The sequence below is a fragment of the Phoxinus phoxinus genome (assembly GCF_949152265.1).
Source record: "Phoxinus phoxinus genome assembly, chromosome: 1".
NCBI classification, from domain to species: domain Eukaryota; kingdom Metazoa; phylum Chordata; class Actinopteri; order Cypriniformes; family Leuciscidae; genus Phoxinus; species Phoxinus phoxinus.
This window is the reverse complement of record NC_136876.1, coordinates 30,659,431-30,683,210: the sequence shown is the minus strand read 5'-3', so window position 1 is coordinate 30,683,210 and position 23,780 is coordinate 30,659,431. Positions and strand designations below refer to the sequence as shown.

Here is a 23,780-nt window from a genome sequence, read left to right as displayed (position 1 = left end):
ACTATGAGAGTCTTTGAATCATGAGTCTAATGAATCATTTATAAAAAGTATTATATTTAAGAATCATTTTGCTTATAAATATCTACAACACCTTTATTGCTTATACAACATATGCCTAACACTAAGGCCGTGTGTCCACCAAAGCGTTTTCAATTGTTTTTTTCAATTGTTTTCAATGGGAGCGCCGCGTTTTTCAAACGCCATGAGCCTCTTTTTCACGCTTTTTACAGGTCGCCGATAGTTGAAGAATGTTCAACTTTGGGTAAAACGCAGCGCTCATCACTGTCACTTTTTACCCAACCGCCCAATCACAGTGAAGGAGGGGCAGGACACCAACCAACCGCCACATTCCTGCTTGTACAATGTCAACAGATGACAACAAGCAGCATAATTACAGAAAAAAATTAATTAAAACAAGAGCCAAAGAAAATACGTTACATTGTATTGACATTTTTATATAGAATCAACATAGAAACAAAATATGTGTGAAATGAGATACTAGTAACACTTTCGCAGATATTCTGTATCATAACAAGAACAATGTAAAAAAAAATGTTGCACTGCCAAAACGCTCTCAAGCGCCCACAGCTTGGCGTTTTCAGCAGAGCGCCTAGCGTTTTCAGCTGGCTAAAAACGCTTTGGTGGACCCACGGCCTAACCCAATCAGAGAATATGTGGGAGAGGCCAGCAGGCTAATAATTGCTGCAATTTTAGCTGGTTTGGACACTGTAAAATCAGCCCTCACAGAAACCTTTTTGCATTTTAAAATGATTATGAAGACATTATTTAATATTATTATTTTATTAAGCTTTCCATTGGCTGGACCCCACAGTGTAGATGAGTTCAGGTTTCACTGTCTGTCTGCAGGTGTGGGGTTTGATCACGCCCCCAATCTTCAAAGCAGATGTGATCATTTAAGGCGCTTTGTTCATCACTGAACCCTCATTACAATGACAAGCGAGAGCACAGGAACTCTGTCTATTCATAAATGCCAAAGGCAGAATGGCAAAGCCAACCAGTCTGAATCTGAATAAGACCGACTGATCACAATATTAATGTTCCTTTGTGGACATCACAGAAGATGATCCTGACCATAATGACCTTCACAACTAGGCCATTTTTCCAGCTCTATAAATATACTGAAAAAGAGTTCAGCTTTAGTTGCAAGGAAAAAATTGTTACAATTTTCCACTACCAGGTTAACGTAAAATGAGTGAAAACAGGGTTATGACCACCATGGACACCTTCTCCAAAATATTCAGATCAATGCTCAATAAATGTGGATAGGTTTATTATTAAAATACATTATTACATTCTGAATATATGCAGTTACTGCATATGTGTGACTAAGTAAACTGAAGCTTCTTCAGAGAGGGGAACGGAGTGTTTGGATTGGCTGAACTTGTCATGCAAGACGTTCACAGTTCCCTCTGACAAATGCAGGTGTTTGGGAAACCAAAAAAAGAAACCCACAAAGTACTTCACAGGAAACAACAAGTGTTACACAGGAAAGCCGCAGATCAAAATTTGACATAAAAGCAACTGAGTACTCTCAGTAATTTCAACTGTGGTCTTCTGCAAACACCCGGCAAGAGACTCTATCACTAAAAGCCCTTTCATAAGTCAATGCTTTAACACATTGTTTGTTTATCTATTTTTGTATTGCAATGAAATAGCTTTATATTCAATATATATTTTTATACGCTTTACCAAAATCAGTCACTTCTCTGTGACATTTAAGATTTGATTTCAATGACTTTTCTAGGCCTGGCCTGCTGTCAGCTCAGTTTCCCAGCGTGTTCTGTACTTTCGGCTTTTGTTGGACCCTGTTGGTGGCATTTTGGACTATTGAGCATGTTGAATCGACGTTGGGCAGTCGGTGAGAGGGATCACACTCTGATTAGCTGTTCAGCTCAGTGAGACCGTGCACAAAAAGAAAAGTGAGGGGGCTTTTACACTGGGCTTGTTTGCTGCGGTCCGAGCCCTAGCGCAGTTGTTCCTGGTGCCCCCCGCAACATTGGTCTGGTTTCACACTCAACTTGATTTTATCGAACCCTGGTGCGTTTGCGTGCATATTACGTCATCGCAAATGTGCACGGAGCATGATAGAAAACAGAACACGGGTCAATATATTGTGTTATTTATTAATTCGCTGCTATTATGCGCAGAAGAGTGAACAACACAAGTTTAATGTGTGTGTCGCATAAGGTGGCCTTCTGCTGCTTGCAAAAGGACTCTTTTGAGGAGACAGTGGATTTCCAAATTTGTTTCCCTGATTCCACGCGCTATGTGCGAATACACTGCAGGCTCACTCTCGCTCATCTTATCCAAGGTAAATCATCAACACTATCAACCCTTACATGCGTTTTAACTAAATCCATAATCAGCTAAAACGCATGCGCAGGTCCCTTTACTTCCGGAACAAGCGCGCACCCGAGTCCATGGCCCTGTCCCAAATGGCACCCTAAGCACTCGCGGTCTTCCTACGAGTCCGCACTTTCGTGACGTAAAGCGATTTTGACTGTCAGGAAGAAGTCTGCTGCGGAGTGTGCATTAGTGCGGATTGACCGCAGAGGGGGGCGCTCGCGAGCACCCTTCTGAGAGTTAAAATGACAAGTGGGACATCCTACGGTCTCACGGACTTAACGGACAGATGCACGCGGCAGCCATTGTAAGTCCACAAGACCGAAAGTGCATATGAAGTGTGCCATTTGGGACAGGTCCCATGTTGCTTTCACATTCACGCGAACCGCGGCACGGTTTGGCGAGCAACCGAACTCAGACCACCTCCTCCAGGTAGTCTCGGATTCGGTACCCCAGTGCACACCCGGGTCCGCATGACCGCGTTCACATTAGCGATTTTTCATGCAAACCGTGCCCCGTTCCGAACTAAACTGCCAGTGTGAAAGCACCCTGAAACTGATGAAAACAAGTAAACGATAGAGTCAAGAGAGCACACACAGAAGGCTGTTAATCTTAGATCATATTACTTGAACATTACAAAAAAAAAAAAGTTTTATAACTACATGGAGGGTCATTCATGAACAATCCGTTCATTGCGTCTGTCACGTGACAAATGAACGAAAGACTCGGAAGGTAAAATAATTATTTGTGTTCGCTGTAAATTATTTTTGACTGCATTATAATGATTTCTTAATTCAGAATTTGATCAAGATTGTGTAGGCGGATGTGTTCGGGAATTTGGCTGTTAAAAGTATAACATTTAAAACCACTTAAACGAACGAAATGACACGAAAAAAGATTTGTTCATTTTGACGAACGAGATTGAACAAGAGAGTCAGTAAAATGATCCGAACTTCCCATCACTAAGTCCTAGATTCCTTTACCCTTTTGGAAGGACAAATATAGATAACTGTCACCTACTGGTATGGAGAGTTATTTTCTCTTACACAGCCAGAGAACATAAGTGCTAGTTGGGCATTAGCTTTTGTCTTTGCTGTGTTTTCAAGAGGAACTTTTCAACAACACAGTCAGCTTTGATCAACGCTAGATCTTCGATGTAGGTTTGGTACGTCACAGCCTTTAGCTGATTTAATCAAGTCTCCAGCCTGGTCAAACTGCTGTTTAGCTTGGCAGCCGGCTGGTCTCCTGACCAGACCAGCTGAAAAGTGCTTAAAACCCCTCAAAAACAGACCAGTTTGACCAAGTAGAGATACAAAGAACATCAAATCAGCTTAGGGTAGTTTTTGAGCTGGTGAGAGTGAGTGGAGGCGGGGCTAATTCATATTCATAGCACCACGTATACTAAATGAGGCAAGGGTGTAGAGTTACATTCAAGGACAAAAACATTTAAATATGTAATTTTGGTGAAGAAAGATGAGTTTTAAAGGATAAAATTATTGACTACAGGGTTTAATATTTCCATATATTCCATTAATTGTATTAATTGTTCATGTTCTCTGAAAAACAAAATCGAGTGACAATCACAAACTGTAAAGTTGAACCTGTCAAATGTTATGCAAATTGTTTGACAATTTTTTCTGCACTTGAAAAGGTGAAAGTTAAATTGTCTGAACTTTTAGCAGTACATTACGATGCTTAAGATACCACAGCAAATGATGCTTCGCTCCATAGAGTCTAATGCACAAAGCAACGTTGATGTGACCTTAATACTTCATAATTATCTCACCTAAGCAAGCGTACACTGCATAAAAATGCCATTATGTCTGTCATAGAGGAAAATGCTGCTGTTTTTTTATCTGACAATGCAACAAAGATTCTTATGCATGCACAATCCTCCCACTTCCATGCTTCTATCACACAGCACGCATCGCACTGAGTCATCGAACAATCAGTACTAAATAAGAAGGTGCAGGCAGTTCTGTACAAAAAAGCTCAAATGAAAGACAGGGGAGGGAGAGGAGATGCAATAGAAATGCATCGCAATAGAGCCCTCCCACCCGGTGGCCTTCAGAGGGTTCCCATGGTAATGGCCAAAGCCCATCACCCAGCAACAGGCTGGTACCTGCCACAGCGAGAGTTCACGGCGGTTGTTGCGTCTAGCTGAAGGAAAAAAAAAACACTTGAGAAAGCTGAACATTTCTGTGTAAAGACACACACAAGCACATTTCCATTTCCTCATTTTTTTTTTTTTCAAACTATGCACTATTATAAGACATGTTTTTCTTTAGTAGAAGCTGTAGATTATGATGATCATGTCGGAGAAGGGGGTTGTGGGTAGCATTTTTACCAATGTCAGTACCACTGAGTTATGCAAAGCACAATTTCTGTGGTTTGCTTCCAGGAACGGTCATGACCAGAATTCAAAGGAACACATGCAAAGATATAAAGTCGCAAATGCGAGTTCTTCAGTAAGAATTGCGAGATGTAAACAATGTAAGCAATTGTAAGAAATCAGAATTGTGTGATAAAAAGTCACAGTTACTCTTTACATTTTTTATCCTGTGGCGGAAACAAGCTTCGTTTGCTTTATCCAGCCGACAAACATAGTTTTTCTTTACATTAGTGCGGTTTTGGGCTGATTGTTTGAATGAATTCACTTAGATCGTTGGACCGAAAACTTTCCTGGAGTTTGGCGGCTTAAAATGATCTGGTCGCAAACAGAGAGGTGAAATCACATTATGAAATAAATATTTTTCTCCAAAACACGTTGGCCACAATTATTAATACCCTTTTATTAAATACCTTTTTGCAATCTCCTTTTGCCAAGATAACTGCTCAGAGTCTTCTCCTATAATGCCTGATGAGTTTGGAGAACAACTGACCAGAGATCAGAGACCATTCCTTCATACAGAATCTCTCCAGATCCTTCAGATTCCCAGATCCATGTTGGTGCTTCTCCTCTTCAGTTCACTCTACTCATCAGGTCAGGGAATTTTGCATTTTACATTTTGTGCTCCGTAACAAAATTTTGTGTTGATTTTGATGTTTGTTTTGGATCATTGTCCTGATGGAAGATCAAACCACGGCCTATTATAAGATTTCTAGCAGAAGTCGTCAGGTTTTGATTTTTTATCACAAAATCAAAGATCCAACGGTATATTAAATTGTACACATGGGGTACTTTTTATCCTTGTGTGCACCAAACCCATCTAGCGTGTTTGCTGCCAAAAATCTATTTTTTTAGTTCATCTGACCACAGAACCTGTGCCGTTTGAAGTTCCAGTCATGTCTGACAACTGAATATGCTGGAGTTTGTTTTTGGATGAGCGAGGAACATTTTTCTTGAAAACTTCCCAAACAACATGTGGGGATGTAGGGGTTGTTTGATTTTTTTTTTAAATAGGCTTTCTGACCCCAAGACTCAACTAATCTCTGCAATTCAAATTCAAGGGACTTTGGCCTTTGTGTTTCCTCATATTTAAACTCCTGTGAAACAAGAAGTCATAGCTAGACAATTTCATGTTCCTAGTCATCCTGGTGTGCTAAAAAAAGGTAAATATTAATGAGAATATACTTCAGAGATGTTTTACTCATAAAAAAATATAGGGGTATTAATAATTGTGGCCAACGTGTTTTGGAGAAAAACATTTATTTCATAATGTAATACCCCCCCCCCCCCCACCCCCAAAGATCAAAAGGATAAACGATGCAGATTTATTTTTTACAGCCATTTTTGATCATATATACATACATTATATATATGTGTATATATATATATATATATATATACACACACACACACACACACACACATGCATACTGTTGCATGAGCCACCATAACCTGAAATATTTAAACTCCAAATGTGTTTCTCATTAATGAAAGTGTGTTGTATGTTAAGAGAATCACCATTGTGGGCAATCCTATTTTTCTCACACACAGACAACCTCAGTTCTGATCAGTGCAGCTGTTTTCTTAATGCTTTCTGACAAGCAAACAGCCGTACTGCTCGGCAACAGAGTGACGTTTGGTTTCTCCTTGAAACTGCTCTTTAAATAACTGCACAATGGTTTGAGCTGAAGCATATATTCACCCAGAGAACAGCTTACACGTGAATACACTTCTCTCTTTATACATCTATGCCTACAAGCATGAAAGGTAAATCACTCAATCAGAGAAAAGTGTGACTGGTGCAGGAAACATGTTTATGCAAATGCCTGCCTGGCCTTATTAAACCAGTGCCGCATGGGAGCATGCAACCAGTGTGAGAGGGGTATTTATAGACATCACCCACTTCTGGCAGAGCATGTGGGCACATCCATGACTATTCCAGCGGGATTTCAAATAATGACAGTGGGGAGTGGGTGATGCCGTGGAAATTTCTAGAAAGGGTTAAGCTTTTATGAATGGCATAGGAAGAAAAGTGAGCCTAAGGGGGTCTCTGTGTTTCTAAAAAAACATTTTTAATCGACCCACAATATTTCCTAACCAGTTATGAGACATCCATAATCATCCATGAATTTGTGTGTGTGAATATGTATGTGTGGGTGCCACACAGGGCTCCAGACTGTGCCTAAAACGGTCACATTTGCGACCAAAAATATTAATTTTGCGAAAGATATTTTTGCTGAGGTTGCCACTAGCGACAATTTTATGATGGAAAAATTGGCAAGTGATGCCTTTTTGCATGTTCTGTGAAGAGTAACCAATCACATCTTTTGTTGTGTTGTTGACATAATAAAATGAGACATTCATATTCAGATGGGATTAGCATTACCTGAGGTAATACCTGAGGTAAAAAAAGTCATCGTAATCTTTACTGTTATTGTCCATAATGATTACTGAGATGGCACATTTCTATGGGACTAAAATCACAGAGAAGCTCAAGGATCGCAATAAGCTTTATGTTTTGTTACTTTTCAAACGTTACTTTTAATATGTTTGTTACTTGTAATAAACAAAGTCTCAGCTTTCAAATCCTGTCAGTTTATACAATCGATAAATGTTTTGTGGCTCTTTAACATGCCGTTACTAATCGCTGTATTGACTCAGTTCAAGCAGCGTGTGAACCGACCATATCTTCTTCTTAACTACTAGTTATAGCACCAAATGAACATGGATGAACATCAGAAGACATGATGAAAGATACAGCACAATTTACTGACTCATGTAATCGCTCAGTCAGCGTTTCAACCACAGAAAGATGTCACCATAAACACTGTCACATAACATTACTGTACATTTACCACAGAAAAGTAATTCAATGACTAAACTCGTTAGTCAGCAAGATAAAAAAAATACCTATAATAAAAGCATTTTGTTAAATATATGCACTATATTAAATATTCACTAAATATTGTTTCTTGAAGGGGTATTTCAACACTGGCAAAATAAGCTTTCAATACAACTTGGGTGTCTACACAGTAGAAAGGTAAGATTTTTTTTTTTTTTTTTTTTTTTTTTTTTTTACAAAATCTGTGCTACCTGACTAGAAAAAAAAACAGAGATAAAAGGCTGTTGTCTTCCCTTTTGCCAAATAGGAAAACTTCAACTCCCATAATGCACTGAGCATGTTGCCATCCAAGACTACTCCCATTTTCTTAGCAAACGTTTGGTTCATTTGGTGGTGTCGACTTCTATTGTTTCCGGATGCAAGAATTCAAAAGTAAACGTTTAGCGGGAGTGCAGTAACTTTTGTTTCTAGTGAAGGATTTAGGAAGTGTTGTAGGAAGTGGCTAAATGCTGAAAAAAACCCCGTAGGCTAAATATATAACACTGTAACAGAAAATCTGAAAAACATCAGTGTTTGTAGTCAACATTTTAAATAAATGACCTTGAACAGTGTTTTAGGCCAAACAGAGGGGGAAAACTGAAAGAAACTGCCATTCTGTCAGTTCCGCACAAACAGAGAAACGTGACACATACAGGTAAGAACGCTGTTTTTACCATTTTTCCATTTACCAACCAGCTGTGTACCATTTTTATGAAAAAATTATCTGAAAATGATCTGATAATTTTTTACTGAAAATTATAAATTTTCAGTGATAATACAATAACCTTACAATAACTGTTCTGTTAATAACCCTCTGTCAATCCGGTTGTCCATGAGCAGGGATACAAACATGCGGAAGTATAATCTGTAGTTTTCACGTAAGCACTTAATGTGTCTTCCGGCAGACTTTTTGCTGAAAAATAATTATGAATTTCCCTGTCCTGGTAACATGGCGAATGAGTAAACATTATTCATTTACATTGAATACCAACATTGAAACAATACAAAGTGGGTTGGAAATCAGCAAAGTTACACTTAAACCTGTCGTATACATGATGAAAAAAAAAATGGAAGGAGCTAAAAATTAAATTCAACACCATCTCTATGATTGCATGTGAAGAGCTGCCTTTCACCAAATGTACCTCTTAGATGAAAAAATGGACTGGATATGTGGAAGGTAATTAACGTTTAATTATAGGATGCATCGAGGAGGAGGCCAAACTACACTAGGATTCGAGGGGGAACCAAACACAAATTAATCTTCCAGGTGATTCGTTCAAACATAATTCCACACAGAACTCAACACTCCAGACCTCAAATCACCAATCCAGAACCATAAAACCCAGGCTCCAGCCAGTCAACCATAGCCAACGAAAACCCCCCAGTAAGAAATGTATGGCCATGCAAGCTTCAAAAAAGATGAGCTCAACAACGAAGAACGTCGTCAAGTTAAATAGTTTGGGAAAGACTGATTGGTTTAGAGACGGCACGGCTCTGGCACCCAACAAGATAACGGCAGAGGTCGCTTGATCTCAAGACAAAGGATTTAAAACAGACCCCCTCAAAGAAACAATTATTGATGAACTTTAATCAAACATAATCCAACTACATAATTATATATTGTGTTTACAACCTCTATATGTGTGTCCAATATGCTTAGATCACATGAGTCATGTAATGGTTATAACTATTAGATGTTTGAATGAAAGTGTGTCGTGCTTCCTATCAGTATGATCATTTGTTCGTAATTCAGAAGATGGCTTGATTGAAATCTGTGTAAAATGTTTCGTATTCTTATAATAGTAATGATGTCTAAACTGTGGCCTCTGTACTCTCTGCTAGAGCTGGAGAGTAAAGAGATCACAGATAACGCATGATTTACGATGAGGTGAAGAAAATACCACCCCTCAAATAAAGACAGTGCCTAATTGGTCAGAACTCATCCAGGAGGCTGGACAAACATTTGAGTTTAAAACCTTAGAACCCGAACAAAGAGAGGAATGTTTTTTTAGTTTTTATTCTTAACAGAGGAGATAAAAAGACACCAGACAGAAGTAACCATGTACGAGCGGACGAAAGAACCCAAATCAAGATCAGAAGAACATGGGTTAAACAGCTTCAGTCAAGCCATCTCACTTTTCTTTCTTTTTCTTAGTTTTCTTTTCTTTTCCGTTGAAAGTCTCGGTTTTAAGTTAAGTTTTGCTGCACGGTTTCGTTTAAACGATTTGACTGCAAAGACTTTCCATCCATCCGCCTACACACCACGTGATTGGCCACCCAAGACATCTATCCAGGCACGAGAAGACCGCCAACCAATCAACGAACCCGGGAAACCCCCTTTTACACCGACAAAAGGAATCCCCAAAGGAATGCAAAGACAAGTAAGTAGCCTCCAGACTCTTAAAGGGATAGTTCACTTTAAAATTAAAATTCTGTCATCATTTACTCACCCTCAAGTTGTTTAAACCTGTATTAATTTATTTTTTCTGCTGAACACAAAGAAAGATATTTTGAAGAATGTCAGAAACCAAACAGTAGTCTGTACCCATTGACTTCCATAGTATTTTTTTTTCCTACTATGGAAGTCAATGGGTACAGACTACTGTTTGGTTTCTGACATTCTTCAAAATATCTTTCTTTGTGTTCAGCAGAAGAAATAAATTAATACAGGTTTGAAACAACTTGAGGGTGAGTAAATGATGATAGAATTTTCATTTTAAAGTGAACTATCCCTTTAACTCTTAACCCAACGCCGGCGATATGTTATGCCCTAAATTTATGATTAACTAACTGTATTTTTGTTTGTACATTTTTGAAATGCATTTTCTGTAAAGCTGCTTTGAAACAATATGTATTGTGAAAAGCGCTATACAAATAAACTTGAATTGAATTGAATTGAATTAACTGAACTGGTGCATTTATATAAATGTAATGACCAGCCTAAGAAATGATAGAAGGGTTAAATTAGGGATTGATAGTTCGTTCAGGTCATGTCTTATAAGTGCATATAGAAACTTGGGATTTCATTATCTCATTCTTAAAACTCATTCTTTCCTCACTCTCTTTCTTTCTGCAACTCGTATGAATGTGTGTGTGCGTGTGATTGTGTTGGATATTAGTTTTATGTGTTAGAATAATCAATAAAGTCTTGCTTGTATTTGAAAGATAATTGTTCTTGTGTTATGTGCTTACGAATTTAAAGGGTAACTAAACCCTAAAACTACTTTGTTTAGTTAATGATCTGTAAGTCTGGGGCTTTATTAATGCTGTTCACTGATTCAAGTAATTTTTTTGACATTTAGGTATAAAGTGTTTTAATTCTACAATATATGGTGTAAAAACGTTTGAGTGCTGCCCTCTTCAGGTTGAACCGTGGCTACTGCAGTTGAATTTTCCTATTGGCAGTTGTGGTAACCTGTGATGTAAGAGGGTACCAGCTAACCACACCCTTGCCTACAGAGAGACATGTCTCAGGTGCACTCCCCCCTCCCCCCTCCACTGGGCTCTGCCAACTTTTCCAGCATTTTTCAAATATTGCCAGTGGGTGGAGTCAGGCTCTGACCAGGGGTTTAGTTACCCTTTAATGTCTTAAACTGCTGATCTAAGTTACCTTGCTAATAATTAGTGTTTTCACTATAGTTTGGATATTTATATCCAATGCAGAGCTGATAGTTACGGACCGTTTAAATGAGCGCTGGACGAGTCATTTGCTCGGCCGTATAAGTGATTCTTAAAGATTCCCTATAAATGAATAATTCCTTTTGAGCTAAAGTGACCTGTCTGACCCCTTTCATACGTATTATATTATATTACGTTTCCTTACAACACTCAATGGCAAAGTGATGCAGACATAATTATGGTCTGATACTGGCTCAGATTCTGTGTAAAGTACAATTCTTTGAGACTGTACATGGTAGTCAAGTTGGAAAAGATGTTCAGTTCCCACTTTGTAAACCTTAGTTCCCAAAACATTCAAAAGATGGATGATAATGCTGATGCTGCAAATAGAGGGCAGACGTAAAAACGTGACAGGAATACTGAAATTAAGCGTTTACATTTTTTTATGTTTATTTGTATGTGGCACTTAAAAAAACAATTTGGCACCTATTTTTTTCTTCTAGGAGAAATATCTCCTCTGTTTCTCATGCCAAAAAGGTAGCAATACAGGTAACAAGCTAAGGACAGCATTGGAACAACTGGCTTGTCTGCTGTAGCCAATTATTCCAGTGGAGCTGTGTGTCTCTGTCTGTAGCATTTTTAAGAGGTGACGATCACCGGGGCTGAGAGGATAAACTGGAAAACTCTTTCTCTCTATCTCAGGCCCTGTTTACACCTGGTATTAAAAAGCGTTTTCATCAATTCGATCACAAGAGGAAAATGCAAAACAGGTGTAAACGGAGTCTAAAAAGTTTTGAGCTTGTCCTGTTCCAACCACTTTCAGAGGTAGCTTTCGTTGTGTAGTTGCTTAAGTGGTCAAATGCATTTGAACAACCACAAAAGACTGCCTACTGACCTAATGCATAAACATTATGGGAGAAGCACTAACTGTTCGGCGTGATCTTGCGGCCATCAGATCAGAAACTAAGGGTGCTTTCACATCTGTAGTTCGGTTCATTTGGTCCGGACCAAGGGAGAAAAATCATACTTTGTAGCATTTTTCAGGCGTTTTGGTTCCTTTTCACACCACACTGATTGCACTGGTCCGAATCAGTTGATGAAACGAACCAAAATGCAGTCACGTGACAACATCCACATCACTCGTTGGCCAGATGGGTCTTGAACGTATTTTCATAACTGCACTTCGATTGTCAGAATTAACGTGCGGGAAAATTCCAACAGAACAAACGGAAGTAAACAAAGAGGAGGAAAATCTGGCAGACAACACGCCGCTTTTTACTATGGAGAAACAACTTCCTGGGCTGATTGTATCTCTGGTCATAGTTTATTATATAGTTTCTCTACACCACTTTAGGCAAACAATAACATTTGAGAATGAAGCGAGGATGCGGCTTGAAAATAATGTTTTATGCAATGCATGCGGCGAGTCACTTCAGGAGGATGTGACGCGTGCATTAATGTTGCTAAACACTAAACAGTGACAATGCACAGCGCAGCTGAGCTGACTACGGCAGTTGGTTTACGTCAGAAACCAACATCAGTTGAGTTCTGACGTCAACCCGACATTCATTTCCAACCAAAATGCAACCCAAATCATCCCTGACGTTACTACTTTCTACTCAAGGACCTTGTCAGAAATGTAGTGGAGTAAAAAGTACGATATTTGTCTTTCAAATGTAGTGAAGTTAAAGTAAAAGTTTCCAGAAAAAATTATACTCAAGTAAAGTACAGATACTCAAAAAGTGTACTCAAGTACAGTACTCAAGCAAATGTACTTTGTTACTGTCCACCTCTGTTGATAAGGTAAATATTTATCAAACATGTCTACTTATGCATAAGTTTATATATAGGAAACAAGATCTACCAGACTCTTTTCAGAGTTTGTTTATCCCTATTTCACATGTACATTCATATCAAACTAGACATAGCAATAATACTTTACTCTTACCATACACACGAACTACAAGACATCAATTCATTAATTCTTTTAGAGGTCCTAAGCTCTGGAGTGAATTAAGTCCATTGTTGCGATCAATGTCCTCTTATTCTGCTTTCAAAAAGTATTTGAAGAGACTACTATTGTTAGCCTGACGCCTTTATGTAGTCCTTTCTAGGTATTGCTGCTTTTTCTGCATTATTATCTAGATTGATCATCTTGTATGTTATTGAATTGTTGTTTTGTTTTGCATTTTTTATTTATTTATTATTATTATTTCTTCTGCTTATGCTTTCGCTTTGTTTCGTTTGTTGTTTGTTTTTTTGTTTTTTTGAGTGTTTAGTCTGCATGTCTCATGAATTAATATTAGTAGGAGTGGAACTCTGTACAAGCTTAGAGTGGCTTCGTTCCCTCCTTGCATAGTTTTGTACTTGTACTAAACATGTGCTAAATAAACTAAACTAAACTAAACTAAACTAAACTAAACTAAACTAAACTAAACTAAACTAAACTAAACTAAACTACTTGTGATCTGATCGACCAAAACAGGGCTTACAATGGCTTGTGTGCATCAGAGTCTGCCAACAGCAATGCTGATATATCACAAGTTTAAATGATTTATTAAGAAAGTGAACTGATCCAACATGAGTGGTATAAAATTAGATATTTTAGGTTTTCCAAGAAACCAGTGGGCGTTAAACACCCATGATTGTATGTGCGAAAGACACTTCTGATTTATAAAACCCTTACTGATCAGAGCCAACAGTCCTGGTCATGTCTGACAAACTCCATTTTAAACAAAACACAGAATTTGTAATAAGAAAAGCGAGCAAAAACAAGTAGACGCTCAGTCACTCACATGTACATGAACCCACCTGAAGTCTGTGCAGTGAAAACCAACGGTCTGGTTTTTTATTGCACAACTGGATTCAGAGTTGGGTTTCAATATGATACAGAGCTCTCATAACGTGAATGAGAGTTTAATGAGACTACCGGTACAGAAATCCCTTGGTCCTACGTCTAATTAGCCCACTTCTATAATTGAAGCCTAAAACGAGCCCCTTCGAAAACATCTTTGAGTACGCCTTGCTTGGCTGTCTTTGACATTGACTATATTTATACCTATAATCCCCTTTAGTGGCTCTTCTGAGACTAGCTAGCAAATTTACACAAGAAAAAACTAATGACAATGTCACAAGGCCAAGGCTTCATCAAATATATACCATGCCTAGTTTACTGGCACACAGACGTCCAGAGCGCATGCGGTTTTGGCAGAACTTCTAGACCGGTGGAGAACAAACGTGAAAACAGAATTAAGCATGAACCTCATAGCCGCGGCTCTGGAGGAGGATGAAAGGGTGCGTTTCATCTGCATGAATGAGATGAATGGTGAGGCTTCTTAAAGAAGTGGTGGAAAGAGCCAGATCACTAATATGGATTGAGGTGTGGAAATGCGTTAACGAAATCCCACCAACATTCTCCATTTTAGATCACTCCGAATCCCTTTGTGGAGCGTCTGCCAACCATGTCATTTCGCTTGGCCCTGCTAGGTGTACTGTGTAAATATGACGGTATTCTAGGCAAGGGAGCCGACCCGGGATGTGTAGGGTGCTCCTCTGAGAGCTGAAGCTACGTCTGACTGAGAGAAGGGCACTGAGAGGGCTGTCAGATGCACAGCACTGGGACTTTCACGCTCACAGCACAAGAGTTCGCAGTGCACTTCTGAGTCTGTAAAAGAATATGACATCTAATCTCAAGGCGGAGCGTTCAACATCTCATAATTAAAGGCTGAATCCCAATCTGAATGCACAAAAATGTCATTGTATGTGTAAATGTCAGAGAATAGTGACAACACCTGACAACATAATTCACATGATAATGCCAATGATGGTGAATGCATCTATGGATTGTATTCTACTTACTGTATGTATAGCCTACTATATGTGTGTACATACAAAATGCAGTTTTTACTTGTCAAGAAGTTAGAAGTCAGCGTGTGAACCGACCATCTCTTCCTCTTTACTACTAGTTATAGCACCAAATGAACATGGATGAACATCAGAAGAAATGATGAAAGATACAGCACAATTTACTGAAATGACTCACGTTTCAACCACAGAAAGATGTCACCATAAACACTGTCACATAACATTACATTTAAAATGTCATTGTATGTGTAAATGTCAGAGAATAGTGATACACTTGACACCATAATTCACATTAAATAATGTCAATGATGGTGAACGCTTCTATGGATTGTATTCTACATAATGTATACTACATGTGTGTACTTACAAAATGCAGTTTTTACTTGTCAAGAAGTTAGATCGCCATCAAACGCAGTACATCTACAATTGTTTTTTGCAGATTTTCAAATAATTTTTACTTCAGAACAAACACATGAACCATCCTTGAGCGGAATGGTTCATGGTTTTAGCGAATATTTGTTTTAAATGCCTATAGAGGAAATTAAAGGGAAATATATAGTTCCATATGCTGCAGTAAAAATTATTGCTTGGTATGGTTTCGCAGTGAGTTTTTTGTTCACAATTCAGATTTTTGTGTGTGTGTGCATTTCTGAGGGGGGGGGGGGGACTCTGGTTTAGACAGAGAATCAAAAAGTGGCAGAGAGCGAAGCAGAAATCTATTTTTCATAATTACACCGATTCAAAGAGCAAAGCCATTTCCCCGTAACTGCACAGCGCCATTCATTCTACCTCCTGTTCCTGTGTGTGTAGCAATTGTAATGATGTGATTGAGCTGGCATCTCTCATCCACACTAACAAAAAAGAGCTCTAGTCCCCTGTGTGGACGTGCTTCCTGTAGCTGTCACTTTAGACCGGGTAATTTGTTGATTTAAATGGTTGTATAACTCAGGGGCCCGAGACAAAGTGAGCGAAGAAGACGACTCCAGGAGGAAATCTGAAACGGAGAGTGTTATCGTCACTGCAGCTGTCTCACACACTTCCTCTGTGACAGGACATCTGATTAGATTTGCCAGAGGACGACAACTTTTGCCCACCTCTTTTCTCTGTTCTCTCATGTGGGATTGAGAGATAGACAGACACAGATTGAAGAGGAGAGACAAAGAGAAGAGGAGAGACGGAAGACGAAGAAGAAGAAGGGGGAAAGAAGAAATTTTTGTACTCACATCTGATGCAGGACCCTTATCTGCTCCGGGGCAGGAGAAGGTGACGAATTCATGGCAACGCTTGTGCACCACAAAGCAGCAGACTGAAAGAAGGAAGGAGAGAGACAGACAGATGAGATAAATGGTGAGAATCAGAGCACATGGCACTGACAGACATTTATCTGCAGTGACAGGGATCCTGTTTGATTTCACGTTATGCTCCAAGACCCAACCTGAACCTGCTCACATACACACAGCCATTACAACAGCATCACAATATTATACTGCATATGGCTGTACAAGGCCTAACCACCACCATTTAACAAAAAGTGTTACTTGCGCACCATGAGTGCTTGTTTATTGCTGTTGTTGTTATTATTACATAATTCTTAGCGTTTCAATTGATTCCCAATTTGTGCGCTCTCCACAGTTGAAACAAACGGTGTGTGTGTGTGAGCGTGTGTGTGTGTGTGTGTGTGTGTGTGTGTGTGTTTTATGGGCATTTATGGGCGTCTATTGCAACACATCACAGCAGTTTCTATTTTCGTTGCGCCGCACACAGACTGCATGCATTTCTGTCTGAATTAAAATACCTGCCAATTAACTCACACATGATATTTGCTAATAAAATCATTTTATTTATTATTTGAATCACTTATGATGTCAGCATTTAAGATGTCAGCAATTCCCTTACCATAAACTGCAATGATTCGCTGTAAAAGCCAGTGACCATTGGTTATGTTACAGTTTTGGAAATGTCATTCATGTTCATTCTCTCAAGTTGTCAAAAGCACATGAAGCACAAGCATGCATATATTATCTTTTCAATTGCTACAACAAAAATAGCCTGTGTGATTATTTGACTAGATTAATCAGCAATACTGCATGACTTTTTTTCTTTTCTTTTTCTTTTTTTTAACATGGCATAGCTGTGTTGGTCTTCCAGTTAGACCAGCTGCACCAAACAAGTATAAAGCAGCATGGAATTAATTCAGGTTCCAATTTAATTTTTACTTCAAGTGAAAGAAAAATCGCTTTTCGACCCTATTATTTGATCCATTTGCTTTTTTTTTTATATAATAGGCTATATACTTTCTTTAAAATTATATATAGGAATATATATGTAAAATCAGACTGTAAAAAAATAGGTAGAAATACATTTTTAATTCAGTGACTGCCTTTTCAAATTGTATATAATATATGTAGGTGTACTGTGTGAAATGCTTATAACTACCTACCACATAATATTTCAAATACAGTACTGTATAGGGTCAATGACATAACATGCATATTTGTGTGTCCAAGTGCATTGTTTCCTTTTAAAATTATTTGATACATTCAAGACATGCATCACTTTATTCTATAAAACCTATTTAATTTGAATACATTTTAAGAACATTTACATATTATTGTATCTTTTGTTATCTTAAACACCCGAAATGTCAGGTGGTGCAGCTGTCCAAACAAATGAACAGGAACACCATTTAAAATGGTGTCTTAATATTAATATTAATAATAAAAAATAAAGCTATATACTGTGGCATTATTTTAGGTTTAAAATCGTTCATATAATTTTATTTTAAATAAATATCAGTAGTTTTAAAGCTGTTAAGATAATTGAAAAACTTTAGTCCAGCAATTTGTATATTCTCAAATGTCAGGGTACAACTGCAAACATGGCTCTTTTATTATGAATGGACAAGATAATAGCAGTAAACATGATAATGATAACTGATCATTGTGGAAAAGTGAAAAGATTTTTAGATCTCTCACTAGTAAAAATTGCTGCTGATTTCAAGTATGGGTTTGGGTATATTGCTACACTTTCCATGTCAGGTGGTACAAAATATACATACAACTATTCGGTTGTTCTGCCTGACATAAAAACAATCAAAAAGTTAATTTAAACACTTATTTACTAACTGAAACTTGTTTGAATGCATTGTTCATGACTCAAAAATATGCATTACATCGGTTTTGAAAAGGTAAAAAAAAAAAAAACTATTTTGAAGCTTTATTGGTCAATGACACTTAAACCAATGCATAAACAGCATGATATTCAACAACCTATGACAGCAGCCAATCAGCATCAGAGCTATAGGAGCTGAAGCGACTATGCAAATGATGAGCTATGCTGGACTGTATTTACAATGCCCCTCTGTTCACATCACTAATGCCCCTGGCACCTCTGCAGCGTGACATATCCAGGTCATCAGGGGCATCTTCCTTCCTGATGCAGGTGAATGCTCCTACTCAGATTTGAGCAGGTTAAAACCGCTTTCTCACAGGAAATGACACAAGTCTCTCACGTTCACCGGAATCTCTTTAGAAATCTGCACTTTACAGCCAAACTTCAGACAGGCTGAACAGCCACTGTCACCCACACACTTGAAATACTCCAGTGAGAAAGAGAGAGATGAAGAAACAAAACCATAGATTTGGAAGAGAACTGAAGCATATGATTCAGTAAAGTTTGCTCTTTTCATTATTGTGATTTAAACCAGGCCAAATGAGCTAAACAGTCAAGCAGTACCTATTTAAAAACTTTTAAATAGAAACTTAGAAACTTTTTTTTCTAATTCTTTTAAGAACTGAGCATATTTCTATCTTTTTGGATTGTGAACTGGAGGACATAACACTATATCTGGATTAACTGTAACATTATTGCAGTTCAAATAAATCACGGTGCTACACGTCCTTCATCAGTCCCTTCACTAGCACTTTTGCAGATCTGTGGAAAGATATTTACATTACATTTAAGCATTTAGCAGATGCTTTTATCCAAAGCGACTTACTGTAGGAGAACAATAGAAGCAATTTAGGCAACAATAAGTGCTGAGACAAGTCACAGTTAGCCTAGCACAGTACACAGCTAATAAATAGAAAACATAGATAGGATATAAATAAAACAGAAAGTGTTAGTCTTACTCTTAATGGGTCAAGTGTTGACGAAAAAAGAGCCGTTTCTTGAAACGGTAAAGAGCAGCTCGAGTTGAGTTAGGCAGGTCATTCCACCAGCAAGGAACAGTCAAGGAAAAGTGATTCTGTGCCTCTTTGCGATGCCACCACAAAACGCCGTTCACTAGCTTCTGGAGGGCACTTAAGTCTGAAGTAGTGAGTTAAGGTATAGGGGTCCAGAGGCAGTGCTTGTTCTGTAGGCAAACATCAATGCCTTCAATTTGCCCTGGTTGCTATTAGCCGCTCGCATCAAATTTGCTATGAGAGAAAATGCAGATTCCCTAACTACATTCAAAAGACAACTGAAAACTCATCTCTTCCGTGAGCACTTGACATAAAAAAACCCTCTTCCTTTAATCCTCCCTTGTTTGGCTTATGCTACTCTGAGCAATGCCTGAACTTTGTATTTTGAGCACTTCTTGCGTTATTTTTGCCTCTTCACGTTAACTCGCTTGCTGTAGTCCTCAGTTGTAAGTCGCTTTGGATAAAAGCGTCTGCTAAATGACTAAATGTAAAATGTAAAAGGTAGGTGTGATGTGCGCTCTCTTCGGCTGGTTAAAGACCACTCTCACTGCAGCATTCTGGATCAGTTGTAGAGGTTTGACAGTACTGTATATGCTGGAAGGCCTGCCAAGAGAGCATTGCAATAGTCTGGATAGAACAAGAGCTTGGACAAGGAGTTGTCTAGCAATTTCCGATAGGAAGGGCCTGATCGTTCTAATGATGTATGAGGCAAAAGTACAAGACCAGGCAGTTCTAGCAATGTGGTCTGTGAAGAACAACTGATCATCAGTCACAACTCCAAGGTTCCTGGCTGTCCTAGAAGGAGTTATGGATGACAAACCTAGCTGAACAAAAGTTGTGATGAAATGTTGGGTTGTCCGAAACCACAAGCAGTTCTGTAATATGCAATTTCACAGTCCAAGCCAAACACTTTTATTGTTTGTAAAAAAAATATTTTTTTAATGAATGCAAAAAAAGAAAGACAATATGAAACAAGCAGAATCACATTGTGGCGAGCAGGACGAGGCCGAGGGCCGTGGGAGAGCGGCGCGAGGCCGGTGGCGTGATTGATAATGAGCGACACCTGCCCGACGCACTGGTCTCGTATCTCTCACGGAGGAGCGGAAGCATAAAAGGAGGAGCGACGACAGTGGGGATCGAGAGAGGAACAGGCCTGATTTTATGTTGTGTTTTGTTTCTGTTTTGTGTGGCCAGCAGTCGTCCGCGAGGGGACGACTGCTGGCTTATACTTTCATTTTTGTATTTGTTTATTTATTTATTAAAGTCTTTAAATGTTCACCGGTTCCCGCCTCCTTCTTCCCATAACAATGAACCTCGTTACACACATCTTTTCTGAATTTTCAGAACAAAAAAATTTAAGAAAGCAATTATAAACAAACAAACATGGTATACACATGCTAATAGCTTGTACAGCTGAGAATATTATTATCAAAAGGCAAAAAAAGCTAAGATTTTAGGGAATTTAAGTAAGATATAAACTGTTTTAAGCATTTATCATAAGATCTTGAGCTGCCATTCCGAGAACATCTTCAATCCAAACACTTTAATAGTAAATACATTTCTGAATTTGATCTTTCAACTTTTTCTTTTTAGAAGTGCATGGAACTGCTTCAAAAAGGAGCGCTGGATCCTGTGTAGCTGAGCCAAAAGCAGACAAACAGTTGACAGAATTTCTTGCCTTTTGGCAAACACGTCCTTTTTTTCCCTCTCTTTTTAGTGCTCAGAATAAAAGTTTCTCAGACTATGATCAGCACTTGAGAATGGTCAATACCACTTATAAATGGACTGCATTTATATAGCGCTTTCACAGACCCAATGGCCACCAAAGCGCTTTACATGCTGCCTCACATTCACCCATTCACACACCGACGGCGGTGTCAGCCATGCAAGGCGCCATCCAGCTCGTCGGGAGCAGCTGGGGTTAGGTGTCTTGCTCATGGACACCTCGACACTTGGTCAGGTGGAACCGGGGATTGAACCACCAACCTTCCGGTTTGTATACAACCTACATGAACCACTGAACCACTGCCGCCCACTTATTATAAGACACAAGCTACACTAAAAACAACCATTCACCAAAAACATCAGTCACCATTTATTCTTTTTAACACAATAGCTTTCTATAAAAAGTGTTTTAATAATTTATAATGCAGATCACCCTCTGTCTGTGTTTCGTCATGTTGAAATGACATGACCTGCGGTGTGGCACTAAACATAGAAGAAAATCCTCACGCTCACTGGCTGCCGGCTCTAGATGCACTATGTGATTATTAATGTGCTTTACCAGCGGAAACAACAGGAGAATCTGTACGGCATACACAAGTTGGAAAGATTTGATGACAAAGAAAATCCTGAATAGTGCTGCCCATGTTGTTACTTTTTATTGGACATGTACGGGAATTAAGTATGGCATAGGCCACTAGTATCAATGTAATTTACATAAAACTCACAGACGTCCACGTCCATAATAGATCCATGTCTATAGATGGCAGTGCAGCGTCTAACACCACTGTGATATCTGTACTGATAAAAGTACCAAAAAAACTGTGATGCTAACGCTAGCCGAATATTTATTGAATGCACCTTTAATACAGAATATAGAGCACAAGATATGGACTTTTACAATACATTTATGGCACTTTTATACCCATTATTGGAAATTACACAGAAAGGAGGACATGATTGTGAGTAAATGATGACACAAAAATATCAGAAATTAGAAATAAAACAAAGAAAATAACATAATACAAACTGAAATACAACACTTATATTCTGTTGTTTTGTAAACTGGGTGACAATATATGTGCCGCTCTTTGAGATCCACTGTCATAAACAGAGCACAAACAGATTTGAATACTGTCCTATCCTTTGAAATGCAATCCCTCAAAAACAGTACAATAAGGAAGGAGATAACTTGTTTACAAATTACAACAGTTCCTAAAATATATATATTTTTTGATCTCTCATCTATCAGGCAGTATAGGCGTTCAGATACAGGTAGTTCCTCATCTGCGAATAGTGACAGGGTAAAGATCGAACCAGAGGTGAGGCGCAGACTGCCCCCTCCAAATGGCTCAGTTAAACAGCCTCTCACAGGGCCTATTGAGCACACGCTTACATAATGGCCAGCCTGATGGAGAAGGATCAGGCCCAGTAGGAGTTTCCCTGACTCTTTCTCTCTCCAGCACTCTTAAAAGGTCAGAACGAGAGAAAGGCTCATGTAGCAACCCACGTCCCTTCACAGCGAGACTGATCTGCCCCTTCATAATTAAACAGCCCATTAAATATCCATGCCACACCAGCGGCTCAGCACCTTAGCAAACGCACCCCTGCCGAACACCCCGGTACGACACCAAACTCTGTCCCGGCAAATGCCGCACGGAGACAAATTCAATTAACTTGGAAAAACATGAGAATTAGTCCTCTTCTGCTAATAATTCAGTCGCTCACAGACAAACAGCAACAGTGCACACCCACATACTCGCACAGCTACAGCTCAAACGCGCACACATACACGAGTACGCCCACACAAACACACATGCACTCGACATCCAAGCATATCTGCCTTCTGGACAACTGCAAACCTTTAAAAAGAGCCTCCAGTAATAGCAAGCCGCGTCTGGCCTGAGGAGCTGCAGAAGAACCTTTCACGATTTGAATTCACGGGCACGAGAGACACGCGAGCGATCTCAGAGATGACTGGGAACGTTCATCTTGATATTGAATTCAGCCCAGCTGTCAGTGAGATGCAGATTAGGAGGAAGGGAAGAGAGTTTGTGTGCTTGTTTACTAGAAACGGAACAGCATGCAAAAATATATTCCTCATGGTGCAACATCATTAAGGGTTCATGAACACAACAAGGTGTTAGAGCTGCTAAATTGAATCAAGCTGTAAAAAGGGAAGGATGAACATCTAAAAACAACTCGTTTTCCCCCACACAACCCATGGGAAGCCTTGATATTTTGAGAGAAGAATGTATTTTACAGAAAGAAGGAAACACAAACCTTACTGTTTGGATGTTGATGACAATATTAACCATGTTGGTAATGTTAAATAACCAATGTGCCTTTTATTTCTATTATCTGTTATATTTGAAGTCATCTATGCTAAGTGTACTCCTAAATTTTGACAAAGTTGTTCATTTCTGAATCAACTGATATTCAACTTGTTTCTGTCATTGGACTTTTTATAACACTTTCCCTTGTTGAGCAGAGCACTCAAAAACATCAAATATCATAAAATGATCACTGTTTTGAATCAAGTCTCAAGGAAAATGTATGCAAATCTGCAGACTGCACAGAAATGTCCAAATATGATGTTCCATCTCCATCTGAGGGCATCTGAAGGCTTTTCAGGATCAGACAGGGTAACTTCTGTCATCATTTACTCACCATCATGTCATTCCAAACCTGTATGACTTTCTTTTTACAGTGGAAGGGAACATCCATGTTTTGAAGAATGTTGGTAATCAAAGATTTT

General features: G+C 38.8%; 1 protein-coding gene across 2 annotated transcripts in view; it reads right to left on the bottom strand.

Moving 5' to 3' along the window:
* The window catches only part of prkcbb (protein kinase C, beta b), a 144,164-nt gene that overhangs the window by 89,074 nt on the left and 31,310 nt on the right, over window positions 1–23,780 (bottom strand). For both annotated transcript variants that reach the window (XM_079618958.1, XM_079618957.1), the window contains exon 3: window positions 16,340–16,422. In XM_079618958.1, coding sequence (XP_079475084.1) covers window positions 16,340–16,422 — 83 coding nt within the window. The remainder of the gene's footprint in view (window positions 1–16,339; window positions 16,423–23,780) is intronic.